Source organism: Podarcis gaigeae (genome assembly GCF_964106915.1).
Source record: "Podarcis gaigeae genome assembly, chromosome: 13".
Lineage (NCBI taxonomy): Eukaryota > Metazoa > Chordata > Lepidosauria > Squamata > Lacertidae > Podarcis > Podarcis gaigeae.
Window position 1 is genome coordinate 48,365,428 of NC_139689.1, and position 14,264 is coordinate 48,379,691.

At 43.2% G+C, this 14,264-nt stretch overlaps 1 protein-coding gene across 2 annotated transcripts in view; it reads left to right on the forward strand.

Moving 5' to 3' along the window:
* The first annotated feature begins 457 nt into the window (after positions 1-457).
* LOC310830074 (transmembrane protease serine 11B-like protein) overlaps positions 458-14,264 on the forward strand; it is an 80,466-nt gene continuing 66,659 nt past the window's right edge. For both annotated transcript variants that reach the window (XR_014557472.1, XM_083709588.1), the window contains exon 1: positions 458-970. Coding sequence is in view for 1 of the 2 variants with exons in the window: in XM_083709588.1 (XP_083565714.1) it covers positions 813-970 (158 nt within the window). In the remaining variant the exon portion in view is untranslated. The remainder of the gene's footprint in view (positions 971-14,264) is intronic.

The following is a 14,264-nucleotide window of genomic DNA, read 5'->3' on the forward strand; positions in this document are numbered from 1 at the left end:
ATATTGTAGCTGATTAAATACCGTACTTCTCTCCTCGTATTCCTCTTTCTGTCCTCTCCCATTTGCTCCGGGCTCTTTATGTAGGCAAATACACACCTCCAGATAGCTTCAAAAAAGGACTCCCAGGGTTGGCTCAGTAACCTTTGCTGCCTGAAATGGAGGGCAAGATGGCACCCTCATTCAATGAATAGAAGATGATTGGATCTGCAGGTGAATTTCCAACACTGAAAATGGGGCAGTAACTTCTGCCGCACCTGAGGGCAGAAGCTATCTTAGAGGGGAGGCCACGTGGCTCAAAGTTCTGGATTTCAGCACCTCCCACCTAAAAGGGGCTAAAATGAATGGGAAGGTGGCCCTGTGGAATAGGAAGCACCTCCCATAGGAGGCTCCCAGTCTGGAGAGCCTAACACATAATTAGGAGATCAGATACATAGAGCTGCAATAGGAACGACATAAGACTATCTGTGGAGGAGTGAGCAGCTGGAGACAACTGGACTGTATTCACATTGCTTGCTTATTTTATCCAGCATCCCCGGAAGAAGGAAAAGGAAGGAGCAATGGTGACGGAAAATCTCCTCAGAGAGAGATAGCTTATAAAACACAGAGCTGGTGGCACATTTCTACCTTGGGAAATCTGGAAGCTGTGGCTGGTGTGGCTGCCTTGAATGATCTCCTGATTTTCCATGGTGCTTCTCCGAAGGACAGAGTCTAATCCTTCATGCTGACATCTCCCTGGAGTTTTGATTTACTCTTTGGCTCACCCACAGCTTGCATTTCCACACACGGCTGGGTGTTGCACCACAGACATCCCCATGAAGGACCTTCCATTCACAATCTACCCTGCCTGTCACACCAGTCGGTGCAAGAGCTCCATATTTCAGAAACGTTCTCGGAGCGTGGATGGTTTATTCCAAACTGGGTCTGGAACCCACCTTGGCTATGAGGACTACAATCTCTGGGGCCTGCAGGGGTAAGTAACCTGAGCTCTGTCTGATTTGTTAATTGCTTTGAAGAATGCTGTTTACATGAACTTTGGGCTTGCAAATTCACAGTGGATCCTATGGGGAGAGGGGCTCCTGATCATCTGCTTTCCTCTAATCCCAATTTATAAAGTTCTGGCATAAAAAAGGGTGTCTGTACCTCCACCAAGAAACAGTTGAGCAGGGGTTGTTGTTTTTTAACCAAATAATTGCCCCAGTGTGATGGAAGAATCTGCAACTACACGCCAGATTTCTGCTTATTTTCTAAACAGGACAGGGTTAGAATTTTAGAAGTAGAATACTCTGTACCCATATTCTCTCATTATAATCCAAACATCTCTTAGGGCTTTCCCCTGCTTCTTGCCCTGGAGCTTTCCTCACAAAAACCCACTCTTTACAGCTGAATTGGAGCAAATGGCGATCCACAGAAAACTCAAATTGCTGTTTGTAGTGCTTCAACTTTAAAGAGCAGGTTTTCATGTGGAAAGCTCCGGGGCAAAAAAAGAATGTCATTTGGACACGGAGCTTTAAAGCGCTTACCCGTGCCTGGAAAGCGTGGGGTGAAAGGTAAGAGTGGATAAGACCTTATTTGAGCTATTCTTTGGTAATGCGAATTTAACAGAAGACACTGTTTGCAAGAGCGGAGATAAGAAAGAATAGATGTATCTTCATCAGAGTAAGAAGTCGGAGGTAAGACTTATTGGAGTAGGAGAACAACTCTCATCAGGTAAAAGAGAGGGGAATAGCAAGGTCTGATTTCATCAGGTCTGTTTCAGAGTCAGTACTTTAAAGATCAATCCCCACGGAGCAAAGGTGGTAACTTGACATTGTTTTAGATGCACTGTGAGCACTTTTAATTGGAAAAAGTGACAGAGAGCTCAGTTTTCAGGGTGACTCTGAGTTCATGCTGAATCCCCATTTATTTATCCACTGGTTGTATGGAAATTTTAAACTCTGCTGTATGCCCTCTGACATAGGAGGTCTCTGGATTAGAGAATTAAAATTTACCTAATGTGGTTTGGTGTGTTGCACACACAAACACATACAAACTTTTATTTTATTTTTTTTTAAAAAAAATTATTAACTGGCCAATCACATCAAATTAAATCACATCACATAAATTCCAAACTACAAAGCCAAATTTTTAAATTTTGTTGGGGGAACCCATACTTCAAGATCCAAAGGGGGATTCAGATCATCTTCTTATTACTGCATTAATGTCCAAATCAGTCCCAATCAGTCCAAATAAAGTTCATAATTCTATCCAGTCTTATCTTGGTGTTTCCACATCATATCTTATTCATATAATTTCTCTTTTTCCTTTACGATCTCTTCTGTTAATCTCCTTAAGCCGGTAACAAGTATAATAATCCTGTGTGGATTTCCCGTTCCTCCACTAAGTCCAGATGGTTTCCAACTTTTAAAGGCACCGAGTCTGGGTCAGGGTGGGGAAAGAGAAGGGAGCAACCCAGAGTGGCTCAGTTAGTCGTGGCTCAATCCTCCTTCCTAGGGGACTCTGGGAACTGTAGCTCTCTCAGGGTGAATGGAGGTCTTCTAACAAGCCTCAGCACTGCTAACAAACGACAGCTCTTGGAATTCTTTGGGTGAAAGCCATGCAGTGCCGGATTTACGTATAAGCGAAACAAGCTATAGCTTAAGGCCCCACTCTCTTGGGCCTCCCCCCCCCAAAAAAAATATACTTCTTCTTAATTGTATTTCACCATTAATATACTTCTTCACGAAATTAAAAGACGCCTGCTTCTTGGGAGGAAAGCAATGACAAACCTAGACAGCATCTTAAAAAGAAGAGACATCACCTTGCCAACAAAGGTCCGTATAGTAAAAGCTATGGTTTTCCCAGTAGTGATGTAGGGAAGTGAGAGCTGGACCATAAAGAAGGCTGATCGCCGAAGAATTGATGCTTTTGATTTATGGTGCTGGAGGAGACTCTTGAGAGTCCCATGGACTGCAAGAAGATCAAACGTATCCATTCTGAAGGAAATCAGCCCTGGGTACTCACTGGAAGGACAGATCCTGAAGCTGAGGCTCCAATACTTTGGCCACCTGATGAGAAGAGAAGACTCCCTGGAAAAGACTCTGATGTTGGGAAAGATAGAGGGCACAAGGAGAAGGGGACGACAGAGGACAAGATGGTTGGGCAGTGTTCTCGAAGCTACCAGCATGAGTTTGACCAAAATGCGGGAGGCAGTGGAAGACAGGAGTGCCTGGTGTGCTCTGGTCCATGAGGTCACAAAGAGTCGGACACGACTAAACGACTAAACAACAACAACAACAACAAATAATGGACACTATAGCCTCACTTCTCCTCTGAAACTGGAATCTTCTTTTTGAAAAGTTCAAGTACGTAGATACACATGCTTAACATTTCTTCCCAACTCTTTCAACTTTAAGCAAGCATCCTGGAACTGCATGAAGCAAGCCAAAGGACAGGTTGGGGGCCCAGCTCTCTGTCTCATCCTCCGGCTTGCTACTTTTCCTGCTGTACAACCTTGAGCTGCTGCTGCAATTTACAGTCATATATTTTTTCACCCACCCACTAAATGGAAAATTGGCACAAGTTGTGCTGCTTTACCAGTTACACCCAGACACTAGGCGAATGCCACCGTTTTCATTGCCAGGCTGCAATGGTGCCCTTTGGATGTTTGCCCACACAAATGCTCTCTTCCAAATTAAAACCCTCTACTTTCCCCCCCAGTAAGTTCAGCTTCTGTTCCCAGAAAACAAAACCTCCAGGCCATTCCTGTCGTTTAATGGTCCTTCCTGCTTTGTGGTCGATTTTTAACCTCATCTGGGGATCGGTGCCTTTAAGGGGGAAGTGACAGGAGTTCAGCAGGCGAAGGCTCTCTCTCCAGCCTGAGCATGCAGTGATAAGGAAAGACTTTAATTGGCTGTCTGTCCTCCTGTCCTGAAGCTGTTAAAGGCACTGAAAATGATTTCAAGCAGAAGGCTGGCAGGTGGTGCAAGTTGCAGAGATTGCTCTTGAGCAAGACATCGTAGGATTGTGGCACACTTTTCGTTGTCTCCAAGTATGTAAGCAAACGGGAGTTGCCAAGTCCTGAAACCAAACATTCTGGTTTCTGGGTGGGCTTTGCACACAAAATGTGTCATTCGGGGTGGGGTGGGGGGAACAGCTCTGGTGAATCTCAGGAGTTTGGGTTTTTTTGATGTCTAGAATTACCCGACATTTTCAGGTTTTCTGGGAGGGTGGCGAAGCAGAGTCCAGCACAAGAGGAGCATTGCGCCGTCATGTGCCAAATCCTCTTTATCCATCCGCACTGTGCATTTAAAGCAGTACCATGCCACTTTAAACAGTCATGGCCTCAGGGCCGGATTTAGGTTTGATGAGGCCCTCAGCTCCTCAAGGTAATGGGGCCCTTTATATGTTCAGCTGTCCTTTGTCAACAACAAATTGTCACTGTTTTTTGTGTTGAATATATGCTATCTGGCAATTTATGGACCTAATAGGTATGCTGGAAAAACACCTGGGAAGGCTGCCAACTTCTCAAGTTTTCAGAGCGTCTCTCTGGTGGTCCTCTCTGACTGTATCAGTGGCGTAGCGTGGGTTGTCAGCACCCGGGGCAAGGCAAGTAATTTGCGTCCCCTAACCCGTGGATTTGCGCCCCCTAATCCTAACCCCCAGATGTTGCGCCTGGTGCGGCCAGCCCCCCCTGCACCCCCCACGCTACGCCAACTGGGCTGTATATCTTCTTCGGTCTAGAGAGACCGGTAATAAGCGACCCTTCTCTCCTGAAAAGAGCACACCAGTTCTCTGGCATATCATAGCAGAAGAAAGACTCAATTGTAGTTCTAAACTACTATATTTACAGTCTTATATACAGAGACTCCATCAGTACGTCTGTGCTCTCTGAACACCAGTACAAAACTGTGACACACACAGAAGTGAAACTAACTTCCAATAGTACTCAGGAAGGAAGAGATAATACAGTGGTACCTCGGGATGCGAACAGGATCCTTTCCAGAGCCCCGTTTGCATCCCGAACAGAACGTAAGACACGACAGCAAGTCTGAGCGTGGGCGGGTCGCGTTTCGCCGCTTCTGCGCATGCACGTAACGTCATTTTGAGCGTCTGCGCATGCGCGAGCAGCGAAACCCGGAAGTAACGAGCTCCGTTACTTCCGGGTCGCCGTGGAGTGCAACCCGAAAGTGCTCAACCTGAAGCGTATTTATCCCAAGGTATGACTGTACAGACTTCCTTTCTCACGCTTTCTCAGACATTCATATGATGTATACAATCAGTACCACTCTCTGGAGCAGCTCAGATAGATAAAAATCCTAACATCTAAACCTATTTGCACATAACAAAATAACCAGTCCATGCAGAATGTAGGCACCCTATATATAGAAATGAGCAAACCGTGATATTTTAGGGAGCAGGCTAGCAGGCGGGGCCCATCACTTACATATCATAGGAGCCTACACAACACAAAACACTGGTGCTGTATGTAGGTTTTATTTTATTTGTTTTTTATCTTATATTTTGGAAATGTACATCTGGGTTTTTTCCCTTTAATTTTTTTGGGGGGCCCCAAGAGAGTGGGGCCCTAAGCTATAGCTTGTTTAGCTTATACAGTGGTACCTCTGGTTACGTATTTAATTCGTTCCAGAGGTCTGTTCTTAACCTGAAGCTGTTCTTAACCTGAAGCACCACTTTAGCTAATGGGACCTCCTGCTGCTGCCGCCACACCGCTGGAGCACGATTTCTGTTCTCATCCTGAAGCAAAGTTCTTAACCCAAGGTACTATTTCTGGGTTAGCAGAGTCTGTAACCTGAAGCGCCTGTAACCTGAAGCGTATGTAACCCGAGGTACCTCTGTACATAAATCTGGCACTGGTTGGAATGACAGAATGTGGAAGGCAGCATTGGCAGAGAAGGTAACCCAGAGCTGCAGGTCGGCTCAAGGTGACATACTGCACAAGAGAATATGTTTTCTGTTATTTCATACACCAACACAGTCATCAACCTATCAGATGTCTTTTTGGTTGGATTTACTCACCAGCTAAACTACAGCTAGCGCTCTCCTGCTATGAACTGCATTGCCTCTTACTTGTTAATTCCTGCAAGCAAAACTGCAGACATGTACTGCTTACATGTAGCAACAGGGTTATGCTGCTCCCTTGGGCTACAGAAGTCTTATTACCATAGATATTGCTCCCCGTCCCAAGTGCTTCCTTTTTTCTTTTTTTTTTGCACTGGCAGGCTCTTAAGTTGTGGGCGAACATAGCAGACGACCCAGCGATTCTTCAAACAGCTCTTCTTTATGTCAGAACAGATGTCAGAACAGATGTCAGAACAGAACTAAGCTGAGGGGCTCGGTCAGCCTGCTTATATAGAGCTCCAGAACAATTGTAACTGTTGCCAATTTCTAAAACTATTCAATCACTGAACGTTACTTTTCGATCCTTCATTTGCATACAAAACTATCCAATCATTGAACGTCACTTTTCGATCCTTCATTTGCATAACTATCTACAGTATCCCCCTGCTGGCCCAGGGTGAGAACAGAGAGAGTACTGTGCAAGGCCCAGAGGATAATTGAAATATTCTGGCATGACCAAATGACAGCACTTGGCACTAGAGTGCAGAATCATATCCAGTAATTCAGCCTCTTGTCTGTGGGCCTCCATCTCTCTAAGAACTGGGAGAGAACTGGGAAGCAAATAGAAGGTACTCTTACATGCCACCCCAGTCTCTGGTGCAAGATTTCTGGGATTCCAGGCATTCCCCCAGGTCCATGTTTCCTTTTGGAAAATGAGGCACAGCGGAGACTATGTAGTCTTTATGATATATGGCCTATTTACACATATAGGGATGCGGGTGGCATTGTAGTCTAAACCACTGAGCCTCTTGGGTTTACCAATCAGAAGGTCGGTGGTTTGAATCCCTGCGACGGGATGAGCTCCCGTTGCTCTGCCCCAGCCCCTGCTAACCAAGCAGTTTGAAAGCACACCAGTGCAAGTAGATAAATAGGTAGCACTGAAGCAGGAAGGTAAACGGCATTTCCATACACTCTAGTTTCCGTCACGGTGTTCCGTTGCGCCAGAAATGGTTTAGTCCTGCTGGCCACATGACCCAGAAAGCTGTCTGTGGACAAACAAACGCCGGCTCCCTCGGCCTCAAAGCGAGATGAGCACCGCAACCCTATAGTCGCCTTTGACTGGACTTAATCATCCAGGGGTCCTTTACCTTTACCATTGCTCTTTGCTATCTCCATTGCATAACTCCCAACTGCAATCATAAACTCTCATCTAAAACACCAGCCTCACTTTTTAAAACTAACTCTCAGTTGAGAGAGGGAGGGAGGGCCACTCATTTGCAAATGAGATTTGTCCTTGATCCTTACTTGTCCTAATCACTTCTTATCTCCAGTCTATCGCCTCACTGGCTTAGTCCTGGCTTAATTAGCTTTTGACACTTGTTGGTTCCAGAGGATTAGGAGCATCTAGTACACAGCTCAAATACACACACGGGTCAACTAGCCTATCTTAATTAGCTTTTGACATCCCAGGCCTTAATTAAATTCTAGCATCCTGAGAAACTTAGCACCCAAGAACTCATAACAGTGTATTAAATCTATGCTGGATGGTATTGGCTGGGACAAAAACGAACATGAGTTTTATCTTTTATTTCAGCAGGCTAGAAATTAGTCTCTGGTATGCAAAGTGACTGTAACTTTTAAAGGTATTTCCCTCCTCCACCACCCAAAAGTCAAAGCGGAGCAATTTCCCCTGACCCAGGATCCAAATTTGACCCTAGGGGTGTTCAGAACAGTCAGCTTAACACAATACAACATTCCCACCACCAAATAACATCAGGGATAGTGGAAAGGTTTGAGCAGCGAGCTGCATTTCCCAGTGTCTCTCCATCAGTCAATAAAAGCAGGAGATGACAACGGTTCCTTAGCTTCTCTAAGCTTCCCTCCCTCAGATTTCAGAGTCCTTGAAGGTACATTCTTTCACCTTTGGTGGACGTGCCCAAGGATTAAGGCTTTCTGGGAAATGATTTATAATGAAATGAAAAAGGTATTTAAATATACCTTCCTGAAGAAACCAGAGGCCTTTCTCCTGGGCATGGTCGGCCAATTGGTGTTAAAGAAGGACAGAACTTTTTTTATGTATGCTACAACAGCAGCAAGAATACTTATCGCAAAGTACTGGAAGACAGAGGATTTATCCACTCTGGAAGAATGGCAGATGAAGATGATCGACTACATGGGATTGGCAGAAATGACTGGCAGAATCCGTGACCAGGGAGAAGAGTCGGCGGAAGAAGATTGGAAGAAATTCAAGGACTATTTACCGAAATATTGTAAAATTAATGAATGTTAGAATGATGTCGGATAGAAATTAAGTGGTTTCCAGCTGTAATGTTTTAAGTGATAGGGGGGGGGGGGAAGGTATAGAAATAGGTTAAAACCTATCGATAAGGATTTGCTGAACTAACAATTTGAACTGGAATACAAAAAGGGAGGTATGAGGAGGTCGGGGAAGTATGTTAATGAAAAATAAGTATTGTGAACTTTATGTGTTTTTAGCTACTTTGTATTTTTGTATTTTTTGTTATTTTTTCTTTTTTTTCTTTTTGATTTTCTTTTATTGTATTAACTTTAAAAACTTTAATAAATATTATATATATAAAAAAAAACAGATTTCAGAGTCCTTTCTTGGGTTCCATGATCGCTGCAGATGGTGAAAGCAGTTTCCTTAATACTTCTTCTTAACTGTATGTCAGTTACACGCAAATGGCTTTAGATACCTATTAGATCCATAAATTACCATATAGCATATATCCAACACAAAAAACAGTGACAATTTGTTGTTGACAAAGGACAGCTGGACATATAAAGGGCCCCATTACCTTCAGGAGCTGAGGGCCTCATCAAACCTAAATCCGGCCCTGATTCCGACTTTGCACAGAGAAGCTCTCCTCGGATTGTATGGGGAGTCGCCATACAAGCTGCTGCAAAGAACTGCATCCCCTCCAAGTGTCCCGGTTTCCTAGGGACAGTCCTGGAGTTACAGAAGCCATCCCAGTTTCTGATATGATCCCTGAATGTCCCACGCATATTGTGGAGAAAGTGACTTGGAAGAAGTTTTTCTCCCTCTCTCAGTACTAGAACTCAGTGGCATCCAGCAAAGATGCATGCTGAAAGATTCTGGACAGCCAAAACAAAGAATTCCTTCACACAAAGCATAGGTAAATTATGGAATTCAAAACAGCCCCCATAAAAGGTAGCATTGGCAATTGTTTAAAAATAATTAAAAATCTCATTTGCAGTTAGTTAGGAAATTAAGGGCCTTATTTATTTCCGGATGCCGACTCATACCCGCCTGGGGAAACTGAAGGTGTCACCATTAAGTAGGAACTTTTGGTGCAGGTAAACAATGTCTGCCATAGGATTAAGAAAATTAATTTTGTTTGATGCAGCAAAAAGATAACTCAGAGCTACAAACTGGAACGTGTTCAGAGGAGGGCAACCAAAATGGTCAAAGGCCTGGAAACGATGCCTTATGAGGAACGGCTAAGGGAGCTGTTTAGCCTGGAGAAGAGGAGGTTAAGGGGTGATATGATAGCCATGTTCAAATATATAAAAGGATGTCACATAGAGGAGGGGAAAAGGTTGTTTTCTGCTGCTCCAGAGAAGTGGACACGGAGCAATGGATCCAAACTACAAGAAAGAAGATTCCACCTAAACATTAGGAAGAACTTCCTGACAGTAAGAGCTGTTTGACAGTGGAATTTGCTGCCAAGGAGTGTGGTGGAGTCTCCTTCTTTGGAGGTCTTTAAGCAGAGGCTTGACAACCATATGTCAGGAGTGCTCTGATGGTGTTTCCTGCTTGGCAGGGGGTTGGACTCGATGGCCCTTGTGGTCTCTTCCAACTCTATGATTCTATGTTTCTATAACCAGCCAGCTTCTTATACTGGCATTCAGGCTGCATTCACGCGGCAGTTTATTCAGTTTTTATGACACTTCCCTGTTAGGTTCTGCATTATACCGTATTTTTTGCTCTATAAGACTCACTATTTCCCTCCTAAAAAGTAAGGGGAAATGTGTGTGCGTCTTATGGAGCGAATGCAGGCTGCGCAGCTATCCCAGAAGCCAGAACAGCAAGAGGGATTGCTGCTTTCACTGCACAGCAAACCCTCTTGTTGTTCTGGCTTCTGAAATTCAGAATATATTTTTTTCTCGTTTTCCTCCTCCAAAAACTATGGTCTTAAAGTCTGGTGCGTCTTATAGAGCGAAAAATACAGTATTTGAGCTTCCGCACTACTTAAGAGCCACTTCTGGAATGATAGTGGAATATAGCCACCAGTTTGGCGCTCATTTCCATGTTTTCGGTTTCCGTAAAAACAACCCCATTTGCAAATAATATCATAATGAGTGCTAAACTTGTGCTATATTCCACTATAGTTTCACTATTTTGGCTACCTCCACCTGCCTAATGGTTGGGCCAGTGCCCCTCCCCTAACTATCAGTCAGCATTCCATGACTACTGAGCATGCTCAGTCCTCATAGGGCTGATTTTGGCACATACCTCTTGGGTGTCTCCCTCCCTTAGAGAATGTGGTTTTATTGAAGATTGGAAGAAATTTAAAGACTATCTGCAGAAACACTGTAAAATTAATGAATGTTAAAATGATGTTGGATTGAAAATAAGTGGCATTAGCAACAAAGTTAATAAGAATATGCAAAAATGAATTGATAATGGATGAAAATATAGAGTTATTATATGTTAAGATATAGAGTTAAGATAAATGAAAGAGGGTAAGGATTTGCTGATTTGATTATGTAAATGGGAATACAAAAAGGGGAGGTGTGAGGAGGTCACGGAAATAAGCTAATGAGTTTAAAGTTATAAAAAATGGATTTGTTTTTATATCTACTTGTTTTTTGTATTTTGTATTTTTATTTTTATTTTTTATGTATCTTTGTATGTTTTCTTTTTTATCTTTTTCTTTTCATATTTTTTTTGTATTTTGTAAATCTATGTCTTTGTAAAATCTCAATAAATATACTATATATAAAAAAAGAGAATGTGGTTTTATTTTTATTTTATTTTATTTTATTGGACTTCTGCAAACCTCAGGGTCTTCTGAAGCCTACAGATACCTCTGTCTTGTGTCTGGATGGTGCTGTTTTGGCCACATGAGGATCCACACTCAGAGATTGAGTTCGCTGTTAACAAATAGGATTCTGTGTGTGTTTATTCTGCTCTTACCTTCAAGGAGCTCAGGGTGCCTCTCCAATTTCTCTTTCGCCCCTTCTGTCCCATTAAAGATTCTGTGAGGTAGGTTAGCTTGAGAGACAGTAACTGCCCAAGGACACCTAGTTATTATTTTGCAATCAAACCTAGGACTGCTTGCCATGTGTTTTATCGCCGTAGACAGTGCAATATAATAATAATAATAATAATAATAATAATAATAATAATAATAATAATTTATTACTTATTACTAATACCCCGTCCATCTGTCTGGGCCTCCCCAGCCACACTCCCAACAGAATATTAAAAACACGATAAAACTTCCCTAAACAGGGCTGTCTTCAGATGTCTTCTTAAAGTCAGATAGTTGTTTATTTCCTTGACATCTGACAGGAGGGTGTTCCACAGGATGGGTGCCACTCTCGAGAAGGCCCTCTGCCTGGTTCCTTGTAACTCTACTTCTCGCAGTGAAGGAACCTCCAGAAAGCCCTCGGAGCTGGACCTCGGTTTCCGGGCAGAAGGATGGGGGTGGGGACGCTCCTTCAGGTATACAGGACCAAGGCCGTTTAGGGCTTTAAAGGTCAGCACCAACACTTTGAATTGTGTTCGGAAACGTACTGGGAGCCAGTGTAGGTCTTTCAAGACCGGTGTTATATGGTCTCGGCGGCCGCTCCCAGTCACCAGTCTATCTGCCGAATTCTGGATTAATTGCAGTTTCCAGGTCACCTTCAAAGGTAGCCCCACGTAGAGCGCATTGCAGTAGTCCAAGCGGGAGATAACCAGAGCATGCACCACTCTGATGAGAGAGTCCACAGGCAGATAGGGTCTCAGCCTACGTACCAGATGGAGCTGGTAAACAGTTGCAGTTTCCGGGTCACCTTTAAAGGTAGCCCCACGTAGAGTGTATTGGAGTAGTATACTGTACAGTAGTACCTCGGGTTAAGAACTTAATTCATTCCGGAGGTCTGTTCTTAATCTGAAACTGTTCTTAACCTGAAGCACCACTTTAGCTAATGGGGCCTCCTGCTGCTGCCACGCTGCCGGAGCACGATTTCTGTTCTCATCCTGAAGCAAAGTTCTTAACCCGAGGTAATATTTCTGGGTTAGCGGAGTCTGTAACCTGAAGCGTATGTAACCTGAAGTGTATGTAACCCGAGGTACCACTGTATAGTTGAACTAGAACTGGAAAGATTAGTTCACTGGATGACTTTGGATCATCTGGTGACGTCCTGCAACCCAACCTACATTGCAGGGTTGTGTGTATAAACGAGGATTCAAAGAGAAGAACTATGGACACATCCCTGACCTCCTTGGGAAAAGTCTGGGGCAGAAAATACAATTCACAACAATTGTGTTGATTTCTTAAAAGTTCGATTTGAGATTCCAAGCGTGCGTTCATTGCTTGGAAGACGGCTAACGTACCAAAAGTTTTTTATTCACAAATTTGATGAGCTTTATTTGTTTTTGTTTTTTTTAAATAATATTTATTAAAATTTCAAAGGAATTACAATAAGAAAAGAAAAAAGGGAAAAAATACAAAATACAAAAAAAAGTTAAAAACAATCAGTCTTTCCATATCTTATCTTTCATTTACTTGTTTCCCTGACCTCCTCGCACCTCCCTTTTTTGTACTCTAGTTCAATAGTTGTTTCGGCAAATCCTTACCCTTTTTGCTTTTATCTTGATATTTTATCATAATATATTATAACTTTACGTTTTCACCTGCTAACAATCCATTTTTACGTACCCCTTAATAACATTATTGCTAAAACCACATAACTTCATTCCAGCATCCCTCTAACATTCCTTAATTTTACAGTGTTTCTGTAGGTAGTCTTTAAATTTCTTCCAATCTTCTTCTACCGACTCTTCTCCCTGGTCTCGGATTCTGCCAGTCATTTCTGCCAGTTCCATGTAGTCTATCAACTTTATCTGCCATTCTTCCCGGGTGGGTAGATCTTGTGTCTTCCAATACTTTGCGATAAGTATTCTTGCTGCTGTTGTTGCATACATAAAAAAAGTTCTATCCTTCTTTAGCACCAATTGGCCGACCGTGCCCAGGAGAAAGGCCTCTGGTTTCTTCAAGAAGGTATATTTAAATACCTTTTTCATTTCATTGTAAATCATCTCCCAGAAAGCCTTAATCCTTGGGCAAAATTTGATGAGCTTTATTTGGACTGGATGTTGCATGTTTTAATTAAGTAAATCGGTTATATTGTATTTGTGGTTATTGTAAGACTGATCCTTTGTAAGCATGGGTATTTAGTTGTAGCCCTCCTTCCCAGAGTGTTTGTTAGGTTCTCTCCACTCGACATCCACGGTTTAAATCCCTACATGACACAGGTAACAGTTCGAAGTCTTATTGAGGTCAGTTTCATGGTTAAAGGAAGTACCGTATTTTTCGCTCTATAACACGCACCTGACCATAACACGCACATCATTTTTAGAGGAGGAAAACAAGGGAAAAAACATTCTGAATGAAACAGTGGATGTATCATTTTTGTGCTTCATGCTGTGGCCACAGACATTTGATCTGATGGTGAATTTGGGGTGACCCAATGCAAAAATCCTGAGAATCCCTGTGGATCCATGCTTTGTAACCACGTTTTTGCACCATTGCAGCCCCAGGCAACAGTGGGTGTGTGATTTGGGGGGGGCAGGCTGTAGCCATGGACATGCTATGTGCTCTGATGGTGAATTTGGGATGACCCAATGCAAATATCCTGAGGATCCATGTGGATCCATACTTTGTAACCACGTTTTTGCACCATTGCAGCCCCAGGCAACAGTGGGTACGTGATTTTTGGGGGGCAGGCTGTAGCCATGGACATGCTATGTGATCTGATGGTGAATTTGAGGTGACCCAATGCAAAGATCCTGAGGATCCATGTGGATCCATGCTTTGTAACCACGTTTTTGCACCATTGCAGCCCTGTTTTTGCATCAGATCATTGCTATGTGCTCTGATGGTGAATTTGGGGTGACCCAATGCAAAGATCCTGAGGATCCATGTGGATCCGTGCTTTGTAACCACGTTTTA